Source organism: Polypterus senegalus, chromosome 3 (assembly GCF_016835505.1).
Source record: "Polypterus senegalus isolate Bchr_013 chromosome 3, ASM1683550v1, whole genome shotgun sequence".
Taxonomy (NCBI): Eukaryota; Metazoa; Chordata; class Cladistia; order Polypteriformes; family Polypteridae; genus Polypterus; species Polypterus senegalus.
This window is the reverse complement of record NC_053156.1, coordinates 146,884,452-146,906,626: the sequence shown is the minus strand read 5'-3', so window position 1 is coordinate 146,906,626 and position 22,175 is coordinate 146,884,452. Positions and strand designations below refer to the sequence as shown.

The following is a 22,175-nucleotide window of genomic DNA, read 5'->3' as shown; positions in this document are numbered from 1 at the left end:
GTGTAAAAGTTACTTTTTGGTATTTTTCTCTTTAATCCATAAGAATGGGTTCTGGAATGAAGTAATTCACGGGATAACTATTCTAATGGAGCTAGATTTTGAAGGCTGGCACTTATAGGCCACTCCTTGTGTAGCCTAACTGATTTCATAATTGGAACGTATGGTTAGTTGAAGGCTCATTGGAAAGGAGGCCATGAAAACTGGAGAGAGAATACAAGGTGAGACATTAGCATTTTAAATATGGATCAGGTATCAATATTCAGACCCATTGGGGAAGTAGGTGTTTGATTTTCTATCTGTTTGTAGTTTAACTGTCACTTTGTAGTGTTATAATAAACATAATTTTGTACATCTTTTATTTTCTTTAGCTTTCTTTGCTGCAGTATTTTCAAGCATCTGGTAAAAGGCACTCTGTTATAACTAACATATTCTACTTTAGTAATTGTTTACAAAGAAATTTCCAGTATCTTGTGTGAGATTCTCAATTGCCTACCTTAACACTGGCCAAAAAGGATGTAAATTAAATAAATCTTTTTTACTATTAAAATACATTAATCTCATACGTATAATCTGAGAGAAATGAACACTACATGTAAGCAGCCTAAATTTTTGTATGTTAAAATACAGTGCTGGCTATGGAGCCAAATGGGTGTCAAGCAGAAAAAAAATCTATTTGTGCAAATCAGTAACTCATTCAAATGAATTAGTAAATCATTCGAATGAATTACATAACTCATTTGAACTGGTTATTTTTATTTTTGTCTTATTTCAATAGCTATTAATTTTTCCTGGTACAGTATGCAGTTTAATGAACCGGAACAGGAAGAGGTCTATTCTACGCTATTCGGTGCCATTATTGACTAGATATTAAGCTTACCTATTCTTCTATTAATGCTTCCACCACTGACTCCAGAATATCACGTTCTCTAAGAAAATTCCATAAATCCATTCTCGTAACTTCTACTGTGCTTGAAACTCATTTCAGGACCCCTCAAAAGAACTGTTTCAAACGCAGTGGCCTTCCACCTACTTCCTCTTCCAGTTCACTAATGTTAATATACACCTTGCAGTTCACATATGGTTCACTGAACTGTATGCCAGGAAAAACATATGGGGCTTCGTAATAAGAACTGGACTGCAAGGTTGAAAAACAATAATAATCTGTTTGAACTAATTAATACGGAACATGGCTCCGTACTACTGAAATAAAAGTCAGGGAAAAAAATTAAAATAAACAGTTCAAATGAACTACATAATTTGTTCAAACAAGTTACTAATTCGTAACATAACGTTACATAATCATCGGTAATTTCAATGGGATGAAGTTAGGAGTTCCTTGCTCCCAAAAATAACATCATATTTTCTTGAAATGCCACATATTCTGTTAAATGAACATAATCTGTGATTATCAAAAAACACTCTAGAGGCATTTTCCGCTATTTATGAATCAATAATACCTAAAAATGAAGCCTTAAGAGTACTGTAATGGTGATTATGATATTATGAGATAGCACATTTATGGAATTGCAGAAAGCTCTGCATTTGGTATAGTGTATGACAATTCATCATGATATTCTAAACTGGACATATTTTGAACATAGTGTATTAATCTAGTTGTAACATGAGTACAAGTTTTCCCAGCTATAGGTACTGTCATCCAAACTACAGAAAATAGGTAAAGTGAGAGGAACAGTAAGGTTTAAAATTAGAATTCCTACCTGCGTGGATGAATATCCTCCAAGATGATTCCTCTGCTGACTCAGCCATTTCATAACCAGGGCTCCTTCATTAAGCTTGACGTGCGTATAATGCGATAAAAGGGCATAGGCGGCCAGTTCTATGTCAGAAGAGCGAGGTTGCCACCAACCAGCTTGGCCAATAGGAGGAGAACTCCAAAACATTGAGCCACCTTGTAATACAAAAGCAATCATATAAAATGTTCAATACTTCAGAAAATTAAACAAATAAAATACAGCTAGGCAATTATTAATTAATATTAATAATTATTACATATATATTAATATTTAATATTACATATTATTGTTAATTTAACAATTTTGGTAAATCATCCATCCATCCATTATCCAACCTGCTATATCCCAACTACAGGGTCACAGGGGTCTGCTGGAGCCAATCCCAGCCAACACAGGGCACAAGGCAGGAAACAAACCCCGGGCAAGGGGTAGGGTACGCACACACATCAAGCACACACTAGGGACAATTTAGAATTGCCAATGCACCTAACCTGCATGTCTTTGGACTGTGGGAGGACACCGGAGCACCAGGAGAAAACCCATGCAGACACGGGAAGAACATGCAAACTCCATGCAGGGAGGACCTGGGAAGCGAACCCGGGTCTCCTAACTGTGAGGCAGCATCTCTACTCACTGCGCCACTCTTTTTGTAAATCATTAATAATTTTATTAAACATCATTAATATTACATTATTAATAATTAATTATTAAAATAAACTTCACACAATGAGAGGCTATATTCTTCCTACTAAACATTCTAATGGGGTAACTAAAAACTTGCAAAAAAACAACAAAACATAAGATGATGCATTAGAAAAAAGCATTAAAATAATGGTGGAACCTATTAGCTAGCTGTCTTGTATGCCAGTATTCACTGAAACAGATGCACACCCAAATGAGCATAAATATAAAGTAAAGACTTATTGACCATTTTAGGTTGTCTGCAGTAGTACTTGTACTCACATTGTATAGGCGAAAACACTTTTCCCCATACTGTCTAGACAACATTTATACTGGAAATAGTTAAGAAAAAAAGACATAAACTACGAACAACACATTTAGTTATATAGTAATGATTGTAGGAGAAACACTCTCTTCAATAATGCAGCACATTATTCAAAAAGCCTGACTTCGGATTCTTGTAATTTAAAATAACTGATCACTTCCACATTCGTATTGTATACCTGGGACAGTGTGCTCTGTCCAGAATGATTAATTAATATTTTAGGTAAATAATATATCCATCCATCCATCCATTTTCCAACCCGCTGAATCCGAACACAGGGTCATGGGGGTCTGCTGGAGCCAATCCCAGCCAACACAGGGCACAAGGCAGGAACCAATCCTGGGCAGGGTAAATAATATAACATACTCTAAATATTAAACAAGCAGTTGAATTAGGAATGGCTGCATTGAGTTACATACAATACAGGTTAAATGAATGACAATGAATTTCAGTGCTGTTTTGGCTGCTGTATTCCCAAATACAGCTTTGTGTTCCTCAGTGGTACACTCTGAAACGTATATTACTGATGCTAGCAACATTGGCATTATTCATCCTTCTATCTTGAGTCCAATAGAGGAACACAGAGGGTTGGAATCTATCATGTGGGAGGTGCACATCAACCCTGGATGGGACATCAGTCCACTACAGGGCACAATCACACACCAAAACTCACTCACTATCACATATGTCCATGTATGCAGGACCCATAGAAAATCTATGCATTTAGATGGGGAATGTGCAAGCTTGACACAGGTAAGTGGCCAGTGCGGGAGTCAAATCTAAGCCCCTGGACATGTGAGGTACCAGGTTTGCCACATTCCATCATCCTTTTTCAATTTTGTGCAGTTATTTTCTATTTTCTGTAATAACCTACAAAGGTTAAATATCTCCAGTCATTTTCTAACTTGCTTAAACCTGAACAGGGATGTGGGGGGTACTGAAGCCTATCCCAGCTAGTATAGGACACAAGGCAGGAACAAACCCTGGACAGGGCACCAATCCATTGCGGAGTAAAACACACACACACCAACCAACAACATGCTAGAGCCAATTTTGGTATTGTCACTCCACCTAACCTGCATATCATTGAACTGTGGGAGAAAACTAGAACACTCAGAGGAAACCCATACAGACACAGAGAGAACATGCAAACTCCATGCAGAGAGGACCAGGGATACAAACGCTGGTCTCCTTACTGCAACGCAGCAGCAGTACCACTGTGCCACTATGCTGTTCTAAGGTTAAATATAAATCATATTTTGGTCATATTAATACAAATTTTTATCTTGAAATAACTACCCATACACGTTCTATTATTTATATTAAAAAGTAAACTGTTTCACAACAAGAAATACCGATCAATAGAAATGCTGCTTGAACGATGCATGATGTATTGTTAATAGTAACAATAAAAACAAGGTTTTAAAGGAAAAACTTTCTGTACATTAAGAAAAAACGTTTAGTGAAAGTTAGCAAGCACAGAATGAACGGTTCAAGGATTCCTTTCATTCATAATATTCTTAGAAGTCATCCTCCCCCTTACGGTATGGAAATGTGTATTTACCTCTTTTATCTGCTCTTCTATTCAGCTCATCCAATGCATTCATGGCGTTAGAGCTGTCAGCCAATGACAATGCATATGTCAGTATAGACAAAGTGTAATTATCTGAGATGCCTTCCAAATACCTGTGTTCCAGGTAGGAAACAGCAGACAAAATCTCCCTTTTGTGTACACTCTAAAATTAAAAGTTATGACAAATTAACATGGTATGTCAAAAATGTTAAATGTGAAAATAATGTTAATCACACACAGGTTCCATTTAACAATTATTCATAACAATTATGACACTGAAAATGAATATAAGGTTTCCCAGCACCTTGACTACTCCATCTTCCAAGAGAGCAATCAGAACATAAGCTGTAAGTGTGATGGGGCCGTTATGTCCGCCCTGCAGTTCGGTGTGTATTACTCTACCAGGCTCATTGAAGGCTCCATTGGAATTCTGCTGTTTTACAAGCCATGCAATTGTTTTGTCCAGTACCATTGGATCAATAAAGATAAATGGACGAGCTTGCAAAAAGCATTTGAGTACAAACGCAGACAACCTAGAATGCAAAAAAAAAAAGGATATTTCTTTGTTATTAACACTGAGCAATGTTTATTTCTAATATTTTCATCATTTTTCCTTATTTACTACCATTACACCTCAGTACATGACAAAGAATAAACTTTCATACAGAAGAAACTACAGGGTGCATATTACTTCACTGTGGACACGCTTAAGAACCACTAAAAATATTAATAACTTTTTTCTTTAAAACATGTTAGGGTTCAAGAGTCAGTTTCATGTATTTCTATCTAATTAATAAAAGGCAGAGTGGCCAATTGACTGGACTAGAAGCCACTAGTGTGCCTGTTAAATCTGTGCTTTGACTATTCACTATGTGACACTGTGCATATCTCTTAAACACACAGCACTTCAAATATAAAAAACTAAATCTACATAATCATAATATAGCTCTATACCTACAAAGTATAATGCACACATTGGAATTGTGCTACATACATGAAAGTTCATTTGTCAATTAAAATACAGTTTGAGGTTACTTGCTTATTTATTTCAATATTACATTTTATATGTCATTTTAAATGTTATAAACTGTACCAAACTTGATTTGGTGTACAGTATGCTGTGTTTAGAAGTGGAAATCCACTATATAAAAATAAACTGAACTGAAGATTAGACTTCTTCCAACTCAATGGCTACTTTTGTCTTTTATTGCATAACATACAGAGACATCTATTGTTACTCATGAAATGACAGTAGATTTTGAAAAGTTTTGCTTCTGTAGCGGGCTCTTGCCTGGTCAGGATGCCTGGAAGGGCCGGGGAAGAGAGTGGGCCCAGGACATCATCTCTCCCAGGATGCTAGGTTGCAGCCCCCCTGGGCTGACCACAAGAAATTTTCTAATATGGGTCTCCTACAAACTGATGGTCAGGAAGTGCTATCTGGGATGCCACTTGTGACCACCAGGGGGTGCAAAGCTCCCCAAACACCTGAACACAACAGGCAGAGACACAAATTTGCCCAACACACACATTTATTATAGTGGGGAAGTTCTTTTCCTCTGTTCCCCACAGCAACACAGTACAAAGCACACTGAACTTTTCTCTCTTCTCTATCTTGCTCTCAGTCACCTCCACAGGCAAGCTTTATTCCTCTTCCTCGTGATTCCTACTCTCAGAGTAGTGCCAGCTGGCTCCTTTTATTCAGTTCTTGGGAATACTCCAGGTGGCTCATTAGACAGGTCTGGAATCACTTCCAGGTGGCCCAATGTAGCAGGGCTTTGCAACCTCCACAGCCTTTTGAGAATCCGTGGCACCACAGCAATCCAAGTGGGCTGTGACCTAGCATCTGGGAGGGGGATGATGTCCATGGCCCACTCTCTCCCCAGGTCCTTCCATCATGTAGGTGTCCCGGCAGGGCAAGAGCCCAGGCCATCCGTCACACTTGCTAAAACAAATCTGTAGTACTAGGGTGTTGTTTCGCAAATCTGGTAATTATGACAGACTGCTTCAAGCAGACTGCAAATATAGTTTCAGATTAACTGTATTACACAAGAATTTGGAGAAACAACACTTTGACTTAGCGTGTTTAACCACTTAATGAGGCACACTGCATTAGTTCAGTTAAAAACTAAAAATTTTTGGCTGCTGAGTTTTGTTTATACTCAGCATCTGATGCTTCTAGTTTTAGTGCTAGTTGAGCTGTGCCGATAGATTCCAGTTGCTTCTTTTCCACTGATGTAACATCCTGGACAACCTTTTATCATAGTCTTCACTGACTGCATCAAGTTTAGCAGGGAAGATGTCCAAGTGTGAATGCAGAAAACAAATCTTTAGCACCATGTTGCACTTCATGATTTTGTATGCTTGAAGTTGTCAACCAGCTAGATGTAATTTGGGCTCTGTAGTTGCCAAGAAAATTCTCAACAACATCCTTGAATGTCTTCATTACATTTTCTTCTGGCCCCACTAATAGATCTTCGAACCCCATGTCGTTAATGACATATCAGATCTGTAGACCAATTTAAATCCCCTCCATAATCTTGGCATCAGTTATTCATGGAAACATCTGCCTCAAAAATCAAAATTCTTCACCTGCCTTATTCATTGCTTTCAGAAAATATTTTCATGCAGAGGAGGCAAAAATTGTTGGGTTGACAAGTGGTTTTTGTGCCACTTGTCTTCTTCAGAACCAAATGCTTATGGACTGGTCAATTTGTTTTGATGAAATCAGACTCTTTAGCATGGCTGGCCCATTTGCAAATAAAACAATAGTACCAGTGCTTGGGGCATTCAAGTTGGATTTCTAATAGCAGTGCCATAACTTTTAGATTACCACAGATGTTCCAGGTGTAGTTCTTGTACTATATACAGTATCTTTTAACAACAGATCTATACATTTGTATGCTTCATTCATGTGTACGACATAGGCAGTGGGTATAGCAGGGTTGTTTTATTGTACTTTTATTAGATTACCTAATGGCATGCTGCTTGCTCACTGGGACTGTTTTATTTTCCAACCTTTTCTTCAACCCAGTTTGAACACCACTAGAGAAATACGCCCGAGCATCCTCAAGTGCCCTTAAGGGACCACAGTTGGACAAGGAATGGAAAATTTAGCTCCTTGGCTTGCTAGTTAAAACAGTTAGACAAAGACATTTACTTTAAACTTTCATTTATAAATGATATGCATTTGTATTATAACCAGTAACAAACGATATATTGAGATTCACAGATTTTTTGACCCAGATGGTATAAATTTTCTTCATTCACGCCAAGCAAAAAGTAGCAAGATGCTGATGATCATTCCACTCCCAGATGTATTCTTTCTTGCAGGTGTTGTGTTCTCAAGCAAAGCATGTATACAGCGAGAGAGAGATGATTTTTTGTCAGCTTAAAAAAGGAGCAGAGTGAATTGGGGTGAAAGGGGGCCTCACCAGTATCAGCTTTCTCCTCACACCACAAGAGGACACACTAGAGCAGGTCGAAATTATTGTTTACAGTTTCTCAGAGTAAATAAAAAAGCTACAGACACTGGTATCAGAATGTCCAAGGTCAGTTCTCCGAGATTCGCAAATAAGTAACAAAAATATAAAATAATAATAACTTAAATCCTGCTTCATCTTTCAAGTTCCCCAACATGAAGTGCACATCAATTCAGCTGGACAAGACTTTAGACTAGAAGCCAAAAGGACAATTACTTGATCAGTTTAAAGTATCTCCTATGCAAGTGTGGGCATTGCCACTGTGTAACGAGACAACTTTCTGGATTAATAGTGAAGAATCAATAAAAAGACAGCATTATTGTGGGTCATGCACACAATCCAAAGCCATCAATGTCAGTGCAGAAACAGAGGTTGCCAACCTGCACAAAGAAGTTTATCAAATCCTCTTGGCTGAAATCTTCATACTTGGCAGCAGCAAATTCCATCCTTTTAATAATAAAGTACATTTATATAGCTTTTTTACTACTCAAAGCCAGTGCCTCCCCTAGTCAAACTGAGGCCCTAAGCGGAATCATTTTGGGGCCCTCCATGCCCATAGAGACCTTCCCTGAATCCACCACATTGATGTTTCTTGTAACAGCTTTAATTTGAACAATAAATATATAAATAAATAATGATTAAACAAAACAGCAGACATCAGAAACTTAACTAACATCTTAATGCCAAATACAAATATTTTTTTAAATAATTGAAACTTGATAGTGAAAGCTTAAGGGTTTCTTTAGTCTCTTTGTTGCATATCACAACAGCATACATCTATATTTTCCAAAGGCATGACACAATAGCTTCTGTGCAAGGATTGAGCTGATGCCAATATTAGCCAAGCTGCTTATATGTTCTTTTGCTGTGGATGACCTCAAGTATGTCTTGGTTAAGTTTTGAAAAAAATGATAACTGGGAAGGTTGCTGCAATCCAGAGGACGTCAATGGTATTTAATGGCAAGGATATACCAACTGATTTGTTTCCTTTATAAATGAAGGCCTAAGTGGTAGCAGTAATAATAATAAAAATAATAATAATGGCCCAGGGTATCAATGTGCTGTTACTCTTTGTTTCTTGTTATAGCCAACAGCATCAATTGTGACGTGGTACGACAACAACAAAAACAATTTTAATACTACTGCTACTAATAATAATAAAGATACCATAACATATAACTGCTACTACTCATATATAAAATACTGCTACTACTATAATACTACTACTACTACTAACTGAAAATGCTTAATAAATGTACATAATGCTGTAAATGCAGGGGCAAAATGAAACTGAATCTTTACATATTTAAAAAATGAACATATCACCTACACTTCATTTTGTCAGGCCAATGACAGCAGATCAGTAATGTTAGCTGGCAATAAAATTAGCAAACAATTGAAATTATTCTGAGCTAATTGCTCTTTTTTTATATCAAGGTTGCTTGCACGGTGCTTTCCCACAATTCATGAAACAGCAATAACCACAATATAGTCAAGCTGCAGACCTCCAGAGCCCCACTTCGTTGAGGAGGTTGTTACTTTACATTATACTTCAGTGATACTACGCTGTAACAGCTGACTCACTCTCCCTAACTGGCAGCTACACCACCAAGACCTGTGGCCAAGCAAACTGAGCATGTTAGACCCGACATGCCGTACTTCTTTCAAATAAACTTCCCCAATTGACGATCAAAAATAAGCCAAAAAGCAAAAAATATGCAAAATAATAAAGTGAGTATATATAAATAAAAAAAGAAATGAAAAAACTCCAAACAATATACTGTATATATCACACCCCAACCAGCCCCGACATAACCCTCAACCCCAAAAGTGACTGGTGGAATGTAATAATAAAAAGGTGCAGCAGAAAGTTAATATACAATACGAACCCTCCTTTAAAGTCCACACTGAACATGAAATCAATGAGACACACAGAAAACATGAAACACACATGAAAGTCCAGAAGATTAAGCAGAAAATGAATAATGTTAATGAATTTTTACGGCAATTATATGGATGAAAATGATGGCTCGCTCCTCTCCCAAAACAACAAGAAACAGCCACGCCGCGCTTATCCTTGGTACATCAGCATAGTCCAGAACACGAGGGTTTTACGGTGCAAAGGTGAAGTTGTCAGGCAAGTAGAAAAAGGAGTAAGTGAATTGGATCGGTGCTTTCTCCTGGCTCTGCAATGAATTGGCGATATATGAGATTTCTTTTTCTATTTTTTTTTTGTCCTCCTGTTTAAATAGTGAATGACCCTGATGCAGGTGATGGGACTGACAGGACAAATTATCATGAGGGACCACAGTTTCAGTGTGTTATCCTTCCCCCTTTGTTACCAGGGAAGCATATTTACAAAGACACACATACCATGTAAACAGGATACGAAAGACGGGACTCAGCACAAAATACATTTATGACAATGTTAATCATGTAGAACTGCTACAACGCGATATGCTCTGGTTACAGTATAGTTAAGATTGCGGTTATGGAAGGAATTATCTGACAAGTCAAGTAAACTATCCATCCATTTTCCAAACCGCTGGATCCAAAAACAGGGTCACGGGGGTCTGCTGGAGCCAATCCCAGCCAACACAGGGCACAAGACAGGAACCAATCCCGGGTCGGATGCCAACCCACCACAGGACACACACACACACACACCAAGGCCAATTTAGAATTGCCAATCCACCTAACCTGCATGTCTTTGGACTGTTGGAGGAAACCCACGCAGACACGGGGAGAACATGCAAACTCCACGCAGGGAGGACCCAGGAAGCGAACCCAGGTCTCCTAACTGTGAGGCAGCAGCACTACCACTGCACCACCGCGCCACCCTGTCAAGTAAACCAAGTAATAAAAACATGCAATCCAATTGGATGTACTGTGGAGCTTCTGAATCACGGAATTCTGTGAACCCCTAATGGGCACCCCCACATTGGTCCTCTGGTCATCATGCACAGTGTGTGATCTGCATATAGGAAAGGGTGGATCTGTTCAAAGCACTTTACGTAGACAGAGGGGAACCACTTCAACCACCAGCGATGTGTAGCACGCACCTGGATGATGTTACAGTACGTCAGCCATTATTGCACCAATACACTCACCACACATTACCTATTAAGTGGTGAAAAGGTGAGAGAGATCATCAATTAGAGACAGGGGATGATTAGCGGGCCAGAATGGATGAGGTCATGATGGGAAATTTAGCCAGGACATTGGGATAGACCCTACCCTTTTCAAAAGACTCACAGGAATCTTTTATGACTACAGAGAGTCAGGACCATGGTTTTACATTTCATCCAAAGAAGGGCACCATATTTACAGCACCGTCTCTCTGTCACTGTACTGGGGCATTGGGATCCACACATAGACCACAAGGTAAGTGCCTCTTTCTAGCTTCGCCATCACCTCTTCTAGCAGCAACTCTAGCTTGCCCAAGATGGTTTCCCATTCAAGTACTAGCTAGGCTCAAACATGCTTAGCTTCAGGTGGATGACGTGTTATCAAGTACAGGTAATATGGCTGATGACTATTTTTTTTTTAGTCTTGGACCAAGTAGCTCCACATTTGCATTTTATTCTGAATATGTTGTCAGATGCGGTTCACCAAGCATAAATGGCTCAAGAGTTTGAAGTTTTCCATGGGCATTGTGGCATCTTCATCAGCCTCATCTAGGCTCAAGGTCTGTGTTGGTTTCAATACAGGTGTTGTTATGTGTAAATTTAAACCTTGGCAAAGGAGGTAATATGTTGACTGAAGATAAAGGTACAGGGACAGAAGTGAAAGTTAGGGCAAGAGTTACATGGCGAAAATTCCAATATCTATAGAGGACTCTCAGTTATTGAAGGGAAAAGTTTATCACACTTTATGGGAGTGAAATATGGCCAATGAACGTGGACCATGAAGCAAAGCTGGAAAGGACAGAAATGAAAAAGATCAGGTGGCATGAGTGGAAGATCTATGCTGAGCTAAGAGAAAGACTTGGTTATGAGGCACGAAGTGTTCTGCTTAGGAGAAACCAGCTAAGGTGGTTTGGCCATGTGGAGTGAAACCTAGTTTTCTTGTTTACTTAACCACAGAGTTTTTCTGTTCTTTTCAAACAGACATACTTTCTCATTTTTTTCTTTATGCCCCTGATTAAAAGATCCAAAAAGAACCAAGCAATGCTATGGTACACAAACCATAGATGATGATGTTTGTTCTTCTTTAAGTAGGCAGACTCTATTACTATTACTCTATTACAACCACTCTAAAACCACTGTTTATCTTATTTTAGGAAAGGATAAAATTTTGTGACAGATTGCTTAACATATTGATTATAACTTTGCTACAATCACCTTTTAAGTTTAATTTGTGAGATTTCTATAGCTAATCCCTTAGAAAACAGTTTTTTCTCCTTTTATCGTCTGCATTTCTTTATTGCATATCACATTGAACTTTGTCCTAAGTAACTGATGCATTTTATCATTACAGGTATTAGTAAACTGATACTTCTATCCAATGCAGATAGTGATTAACATATAGGGTGGTCCAGATCTAATTATGCAATTTTCATTACACTATGACTTATTAAGTTTATTACATAGAAAATCACCCGAAAAATTCCGGACCATCGAGAAGTGTGCTAACTGACGACATGAAGAATCGTCTTTGCGCCGAACTGGAATCGTCCCCGCATAAATCAAAGTCATCCAGACGATCTGGATCTGCATAATTAGATCTGGATCACCCTGTATATTGGACAAAAACATTTATGTAAGCCATAACAAAATAATGACATACCAGGTGCTTCCTGAGGAATCTGAATCTCCAAAAGCACTAAATGAGCCATCCGCTCTTTGGTACCGTAGCTCTCCCTGATAGCCTGAAAGTCCAAGATGAAATATTTTAAAATGAATGCATTAATGCTACGTGAAAACATATGCTCAATCCTTAAAAAAATATTCTTTTGTATTGAAAAATATTATTTTATTGGCCCACTGTTCAGAGAGGGCCTATGTGAGCCTTCTTTGTCTTGGACTCCTCACACTTGCAGCTGTTAACCAGACAATCACAATGCTGAATTAGAAAAAAATAATAAAAGTTTTAACTAGCATTAACTACCTTAACATGGGATATTCAAAAGAAATGTGAAGATTTACTTAATGACATAGTAGTATATAATAAACAAGAATAGCTTGTTTGAAATATAAAAATGCATGCTTTAAATTAAATATTTAAAGTCTGCAAAGTTTTACATTCTTGATTGTAAAGGAAATCTGTCATCTTTCACTCTCTGTTAGAGGTCCATAGGGGACTATATCCCTAGTAAAGGAACAAAAATAAAAAAAACATCGTATAACAACACTCTTTTATAAATCCTTCGCAGTTTACACACCTTGTGTCATAAATCTGATGGCATTATTAAAAATATCTTGGTTCACTTGTTTTGTATTCATTAAATACTGGAGAACATAAATGTTGGGGGCAAACATGATCATGTTCTGCTCGCCGCAACCACAAGGCATCTGGAGGAGATACTCCAGCCCGCTTATAGAAGGTCCCATAATGTCTCCTGTGTGATTAATAAAAAAAGAAGAGGAATAGAACAAGTTACTGTCAGATTTGTTGGTTAAACATACAGTACTTGCAGCTTACATTACACATCTTAGTTGACTATTACAAAGAAAGAATAGGTAAAGGGAAAATAAAATTATTCATTATTCATGGGTTTTGAGTAAAAAGTTTTGGAAGCATCACAGAATAGCTCAAAGTGTTTTCTTCATGCGGAGCATCAGTAAAAAATGAAAATAAACATTTAAGTTTTCTAACAATCATTAGTTCTAATTCTGGAAACAGAAATTAAATAGTAGTGAGCTACCCCTGCCACATGTAATATTCAGGATTAGAAAACAAGGAACAGAGTGATATTTCCACAGAAGACAGCATATCCCTAAAATATAAAGTACACCAAAAAGGAGAAAGGAACTGACTTCACTTGCATTAAACACATCAATTCTAGCCTTTAGTAATTTGAATCAGGAGGAATTAGCTTTCCATTTTCTGTATAGTTCTGTTTAGTACATTCATATTTTACTAATAACGTGCTCAGTTTGTGTCCTTATACAGTACAATATGCATACAAATTTACTACATTGTGAATGGTGACCAGTTAGTAATAATTTAGATTTGATTCTTTCACATTTAACAGAATACCAATGTATTTAAAATGTTTTTATTTTATGTGAATATCCATCCATCCATCCATCCATCCTCTTCCGCTTATCCGAGGTCGGGTCGCGGGGGTAGCAGCTTAAGCAGAGAGGCCCAGACTTCCCTCTCCCGCCACTTCTTCCAGCTCTTCTGGGAGAATCCCAAGCGTTCCCAGGCCAGCCGGAGACATAGTCCCTCCAGCGTGTCCTGGGTCTTCCCGTGCTTCCTCTTGGCCATAATATTCGTAGCTTTTGACTGGGTTATCATTTTTATGCAGATGATACTCAACTCTATTTCTATGTTAAAAGTGAACTTCATCAGAGCTTTCTCAGCTCACAACCTTCCTCAGTGAAATTAAAACCTGATGGCACAGAACTCTTTAAAATTAAATTGCAACAAAACTGAACTCCTGCAAATTGGGACTAAAATGCAGCTTAATAAAATTAGCTTGTTCCCAGTCCATCTTGGCGGTAATCTCATCAGACCTGCCTCTACTGCAAAGAATCTTGGTGTCATTTTTGTTTCCTCCCTTTCTTATTCCGCCCACATAAATCACATTAAGAAACATACTTTCACCTCCGTAATATATCATGTGTTTGCTCCTTCCTCTCCTTTTCTAACATTGAGAAATTTGTCCATGCTTTTATCATATCCCGCGTTACATATTGTAACTCGCTGCTGGCAGGTGCCCCTTCTAATCTTATATCACAACTCCAGTTTATTTAAAACTCAGCTGCAGTCCTTACTCGAACCAGCAACAGTGAGCACATCACACCCATCCTGCTCCGTCTTCACAGGCTCCCTGTGTCTTACAGAATCGAATATAAAATCCTACTAATAACCTACAAAGCCTTAAATAACCTTGCGCCAAACTACATCAGTGACCTTCTCCATCACTATGTACCTGTCCGCCCACTAAGGTCCTCTGATTCTGGCAATCTTGTTGTGCCCCATACTAATCTACACTCCATGAGTGACAGGGCCTTCAGCTGTATAGCGCCCAGACTCTGGAATGACCTACCGAAATTAATCAGATCAGCTGACTCCATGAATTCTTTTAAAAAACAACTCAAACCTCATCTGTTCAGGAAGGCTTTTAGCTCTACTTGACTTTATTACCCTTCTCTCAGTTTACCTCTCTGTCAAGATGCTCATGTAACCTGTATGTGTGTGTGCTAGACCATCAATTATGTTGTCTGTTAGGCTTTTCTCTGAATTTACCGTCTTAACCTTCTTTATTTATTTATCTGGTTTGTACAATGCTATATACTGTATACCCTGCCGTTCTTTCTTAAATTCTGTGAAGTGCCTTGAGCCTCAGAAAGGCACTATATAAATAAAATGTATTATTATTTTATTATTAAGTGTATTCAAGACCCATTATAACTTGGCTATATTCTGCAACATAATGTTCAAGAACAAGAAAAGTATAAAAAAAAAAACTTACCAACAACTGTCACAAAAGCTGATGCACTGTCCTGTACAGTATCTGAAGGTAAAGTAAAATTTAAAACTTTGGTGACATTTTGCTGTTGACCTCCAGCAGGACTCAAAATAACCGATTGTGAAAATGATTGCTGAATGCCTTCCGCCTATGAAAGAGAGATGCAAATTATTATACATGCTAAAAACTATAAAAAAAAGTACAGTAGATTCTACTTAAAAGACACATCACTCTTTACATGAATGATTTTGTAACAACAGCTGCATATTCTCGTACAGACTTTAGTGAAGTTGAAAACACCAGCAAGCTTCTAATCTGTAGGAAAAATGTTTTATTAAAAACAACATGGACAGTCCTAGTTCAGCTTAGTCTAAACATATTATGAGACTGGGATTGGGAAATGCAACTTAGTGAAGGATGTTATCTCAGTCTTTCCTAGGAGGACTTCAGCTTAGCCCAAACTTTGTCATGCGGAGGGTTGTAAAATTGAATGAAGCCATAAACCCTGTCCTTTTTCTCTGTTTAGGCAGACAAGCCACAGAGTATCTAGAAGGAAACTCCAAGAAAGTCAATAGGAACCCGAAGTGTGTGAGTGACTGAGGCCACACCTGCAGAGCACCACATAAAAACTGTAACCCATTAGCGTGTCTTGAGTACATTTGTCCCAGATCTGTCTGACTTTCTGTTTTCACTTTACTGACTGTTGACATCCACAAGGTTATTTTCTCCAGGGATGCTGTTGATCAGAGTTTTTGAATTCGACTCCTTTTTTCCAATTGGCTATATTGCAATGATAACATTAATGAACATCTAGAGTTAGGATCAATTTATGTTAATCAGTTTGAAATTTTTTTGTTTTACTGTATGTTTAAATTATTCTGTTCCTTTATGTGTATTCATTATGTAATCAGTGTAATCAGTGATTTTTAAAGTTTGTAATGGTATTTTACCTGTGAATTTGTTGCTGCATTCTAAACATGCACTTAGAGAGCTATAAAAAATAAGTTCAATGAAATTTAATTGAATTTCTTGGGGATTTCCATGAAAAGTTCTGCCTGAGATTCTGTTCTGGGCATCTGAGACCTAAATGAATGTAAAACATTAACTTACTGTATAGGCTGGGGCAAGCCAGGCAACTTGGAAAAGCAAAATTATGGAAGGAAACTATAGGTCTCAGGGACAAAGATCAATTCTTAACAGAAATGAGACAATTGTTATATATAATGGTTTATTGAATCCACCAAAATTTTTAATATTAAAAATGTCAAATAAAAATATTATTTATTTAAAAATATATATTACAGTACCTAACTGGAACCACATAACTAAAAATAAGAGAAAAAGAAAGGAGTATACCTTGACAAGGATTTTTTCAATGACTGTATCTGAAGAGTTGGAGAAAGCTGCTTGCACAGTGATTGGGATGACCCCCAGTTTAATGGGTCTGACAGGGAACTTGGCCATTACACCTTCCTGACTTGGTATATACACTTTTTGTCTGTTTGGTAACATAGTGGTGTCATTTAAAGAAATCACAAACTGAAAATCGTCACTTGGTGTTACATTCACCATCACCTGTGAAAAGTACAAAATTAAACATATTAGTCATAAAATAAATAAACCTGAAATGGTCACCTAAATTATCTTTAAACCAACCTTCAGGTCCCTCAAAGAACACGCGCTGGGTCCATATAAAGGATGGGGGTATGTGTTAGGGGTAGTGTTAGGGTTATGCATGTGCAACAAACCTCAAACCCTGTGAAACAGTAGTAATAATACTAATACATAACATTTATGACTATTTACAAGGCCTTTCTATCTTTTTTGTGGAAGAAAAAACGGCAAAGCATCAGCATAGGTAAATCAGGCACAGCTGGCGCATCTTTTATTTCCAATCTGTGCAGATGCTTCACATTTTTTCATTCCACCAAAAAAATAAAAAACATCTTGTAAATAGTAATGAATCTTTTGTTATTATTATTTAACATGGTCTCATGTGTTTTCTGACTCTGGATGGGGAGCGGTTATGCCTCATTTAAGGTTTGTTTTGATTAGGAACCATTAGGCATTAGGCTAATTGGGCATACATTCAGCCTGCACCCCTTCCCTTATATGGACTCGGTGTATGGCTGGTGAGTTGGCTGCTGGGACTTGAAGATCAGTTTGTGCTACTCCATAACAACACTTCCCTGTTTGAATGTCAGAGTAGCGGCAGGTAATGTATGCATACCTTTGCATATCAACACATCCAGAAAGACTGTGAGGTGAGGGATCAGTGTTGTATACTTGGGGGGGTTGTGGCTGTCAGTACCTGATCTGTGCTACATAGCGAGGCTCATAACATATTCAATCCAGCAGTAAAGATGCAACGTACAATGAAACTAAATGACAAAGTATTTTCATAATATTATAATTATGGTCAGCTAATGTGGCCCTTAAAATACATATTTTTTTGCATAGGATGTGCAAATCCAACAGTAACATTATCCATGGGTGAAGTAGATCAGGAAGTGATTTGAATGTAATGTGGAGTACACTTACAGTATGCATCCATGAAAGTTCTGTGTGTAGCTGCTATAGCTCTGTGATGTCATGCTGGCTTCACAAAGCATCATGGGGTGCTGGAAAAAAAAACTTTGACAGTCTAGGGCTCTAGTTGTTAGTGCTGCTGCTTCACATCTCCCAGATTAAAACAGATCCACATTTATAACAGGAATAGTAGCTATTAAAACAGAATTACACAGTACAGGGTCAGAGAGCGATGATGTTATCAAATGTGTTCAGTGTTTATTCTTGAGGAAATCACACTGTATAAAAGCTATGCTGCTGCTACCGCTGAAGATGGTTTCTTATACCAGTCACTATAGTGAGACATTTCTAGTTAAGCAGTTGGTGCCTGCACAATGGAGAAGGCTTAGGGAAATTAATGAAAATGGGATGACAGCAACATATAATTGAACAACAACAGGATTTATTGAGGCGGGAGGATACAGAGACATTGTCATAAGAGCAAACCTCAGCAGATGATCATTCCAAAAATAATAGCCAAAAGAGAAAAGCGAAAGAAAAAGTCAAAAACAGGCAAACCATGTAAAAAATATGTGTAAGCAAAACCAATAAACACAAAAAGTAAAAAAAAGAAATGCTCACGAATACAACGCAGAATGACAAAATATCTAGAAAAAGACATAAATCTGCTTAACTCTTTGAGGGCGGGATAGATTTTCCAAAAAACTCAGTACTGTATTCTGAAAAGCACACAATGCACTGGTTTCACACATAAATCAACATGAAACGTTTGTTGCTACGTGCTGTGGCTGCTGTTGGTGCCTGTGCAGGGGTGGCTCGATAGTCAGCAGGAATGCACAGCAGGCCGGCTACCTCTCTATCTTCGCACAGCAGGTGGCCGATGGTGGCAGTCGGAGTGTGACACAATATGGTTTGTACCTCTTGTCATCATAAGTGGTGGGCAAACGCTGCTGTAGTTGTATCAGCCAGATAAACGTGTTCAGCACCACGATCAGCTGGGGACCGATAGGCCGATGCCGGTACCTCACTTTTGTTTTCGATATCCATCTCCAGATCACTTTCATCAAACAGAGTCTGAAGAGTCAGAGTCTGATTCAGCGATAATACGTAAAACGTCCATGGAGCATTTTGCTTTGCACATTCGCTTTAGTCTTGCCAGATGTCGATGCCATTTTAGAGGCTGTTTGCTCTTCACTACTCACGCACGTGCAGGGGATCAAGGTCAAATCAACAAAGCTACTTAACCTTCCTTCAAGCAAAGAGAGTTGAACTAAAACATAAGGGCGAGTTTTGTCGCAGTTTATAGCTGATTACCGTCCGCTACCCCTGAACTTCGACAAAAGTCAACATCAGCCCTGAAAGAGTTAAAGATGGCAGCCAATAGCACAATAGCCAAGCAGCCCAGCTTGGTGATGTGCAAATAATTAAATCTGACAAAAAATGAATGGTAAAATTGGCAGCAGAAGTACATAAAAATGTGATGAAGGCAGTGCACATGACATGAGGATGTATGGCAGTAACTTTGTTGGGAATCAATAACTGTTTTCTCTCAAATACATATTAATGACTATTATGAAAGTAGACACCAGCAGTTAAACCATCCATGCTGGAGTCTGGGATAGTAAACTCATGGTAGTGTAAAACAGGTTTCAGTAAAACATATTTGCCTCATGCCAGATCTGCTTCTAGTAACAGGTCACCCCCTCTAAAGCTTGACCCCATTTCAGTGATTTAGATTTATTTTTATGTTATGACCACACAAACAAAGCAGGCTGAACAAAGAGCAAAGCAGAGAAAAGATCAGAGCTGACCCAAATGTATTATTTGTAAAACCACTCCAGATTTCTCCTCCTTTCAATAGCCATTCCCTAGCTAAATCCAAATAGCCTCCATTCCAGGGTGACCCGAATAATCCCATCTGGAAAAAGTTTGATGTTCTTGAACTCCCAAAACCTCTTTGTGGAGCTGCCCACAATTGTTTCCAGTCAGAGGATCAGAGTCTTCATTTTAAAATATAGTGAATCACGGGCTTCTCAGACGCTTGTAAGAGATCCACATAAGAGTTTTCAGGGATATGAAATGCAGTTTATTTTTGTTTTTATTTAAAGAACTGTGTAAGAGAAGAAAACTAGAAATACATACAACTCACTATAGTGTATCTACATTTTAGGAAACAATTTAAAGTTTATGGCTACAGGAATAATATATAGATAAGTTACTTTTAAAAAAAAATTTCCCATTAGAATCACAGCTCCACACAATCTATCAAAGTGTATAAGAACCGTAATCAAAGTCAACTGAAAAACATAAGCTGTCCTTGCACCTTGCACATGTCTTAAATGCTAAATTGGCCTCACACAAATAAAGGCCATTCCCCTATGTAACATAACACTGTTTAAATTAAGTCCATTGAGAAATGAACAGCTGCGGCATTTGCGGATTTGCTTTCCTTTATATAAAACAACATATATAATTGCTCTCATATTGGATAATTTCTTCCATTGTCATATCAGAAGGGACTTGATTTTAAGTAATGCTTATTTCTTGCAACACATTTCAAAGTGTCTTGGATTTCAAAAGAAGACCAGATCTTGTGTGGCTGTAGAACATCTGTCAGCAACAATGGAGAAACTCCCTAGCTCCCTTTGTGTAAATTCCATCCAAGTCAAACTTCAAATATAACGGTAGGTTAACAGACGACTGTGGAGAGGAGGAATGCACAGTCCTGGTGAATGACCTTGTGTGGGTTGTAACACATAGAGCTTGGAAAATGAATGGGATAATGGTGGACTTTATAACGTAAACGCTGACTGGTTAAGGAATATAAATACCGGGGGCTTTATCTGAAAGGGAACCTGAATTGAGCTGTAAACACAGAAGCCGCGGAAGGAAAGGGCTTGAGTTGACCGTATTTCATAAGAAGGCTTACGTCATTTGGCATAGTCTGAAGATTTCTGTATGTTTTCTATCAGTCTGTGGTTTTAAGGGTTGCCCTTTCATGCAGTGGTATGAGGAAAGGAGATATCAACAGCCTTAAAAAGTTAATCTGGGTCTGTTCTGAGAACAAGTCTTAACTCTCTCAAGGAAGCAGCAAAGAAGAGAATACTGGCTATCATGAACAGAAATTTGCACACTTTGCATGAGGCCTTGGTCAACCTTCAGCATGAGGCTATTTCTACCATGGCACCCTAGGAAATGCTATCAGACAGCTTTTATGCAGATGCTATCAAACTTTACAAAATATGCTTTGAAAAGACAATATTTTCCTGTCATTTTAAACATATTTTGAACATACATATTCTTTTTTGTTACTTTATGAGCATGAGTGTAGTTTTTTGAGCATATCTGGCTGGTGTTGATATGGGAAGACAGCTGTAACACTGAAATCAATAGGATATCTGTGTGTCACAAAGAATGACCAAGCATACTGCACAAAAATGAATTGAATATTCACCAAAGTTTAAAACATAGGGACATGCACAGGAGATACAGGGCTTAACCAGCAGCGTTGGGATTTTACATAAGGCAACAAGCAGTGGGACTCTGCTAATGATATCTGTTGCTTCTTTTACAATACCTGTTAATGCTCAAGACACACTAAACTACTTTGACAACCATCTTTTTAACATAATAATTTCACATTAGAAAACGCTGCGCCACCGTGCCACCCATTTGTGTCATTATCAACTATTAATTTTAACTATGAAATTAAATGAAAAAAAATCAATGTTATAAGTAATGGGATTCTCACAAAAAGCATTATTAAAATATTTAATAATTATGCTCATACTATATAATGAGGTTCTAGCAATTTGGTTTCATCACCTATATCTATAATTCCTATCATTAGAATATATCCATGTTCTGAAGCCATTTTTTATATTTTAGGGCGACAAAGAGCTGTTATCTACAGTATTTGCTGCAAGGCAGACACTAACCTTGGATTGTTAGTGGCTCATCTCAGTGAACATTACCAAACACCCTTACTTACTTACTTTGGAGCATTTGAAGTTTCCAGCTAATCACACCATGCATACCCTTACAAAATGGATGTAAAAAGCTGCACATAGGGAGAATGTGCAAAACTGAAAGAGGTGCAAGGAACAAGAAACAACTCTTGGTCATTGAAGCTGTGAGGCAGTAGCGCTAACAATTTTGCCACTCATCAAACATATCAAAAGGGATATTTCAG

General features: G+C 37.9%; 1 protein-coding gene across 1 annotated transcript in view; it reads right to left on the bottom strand.

Annotated features, from left to right (window-relative positions):
- The window catches only part of cd109 (CD109 molecule), a 127,280-nt gene that overhangs the window by 16,722 nt on the left and 88,383 nt on the right, over positions 1-22,175 (bottom strand). The window contains exons 21-27 of the mRNA XM_039748031.1: positions 16,811-17,029; positions 15,458-15,602; positions 13,196-13,372; positions 12,601-12,682; positions 4,638-4,866; positions 4,325-4,496; positions 1,719-1,909 (exon numbers count right to left, since the gene is read on the bottom strand). Of these exons, the coding sequence (XP_039603965.1) occupies positions 1,719-1,909; positions 4,325-4,496; positions 4,638-4,866; positions 12,601-12,682; positions 13,196-13,372; positions 15,458-15,602; positions 16,811-17,029 (1,215 nt within the window). The remainder of the gene's footprint in view (positions 1-1,718; positions 1,910-4,324; positions 4,497-4,637; positions 4,867-12,600; positions 12,683-13,195; positions 13,373-15,457; positions 15,603-16,810; positions 17,030-22,175) is intronic.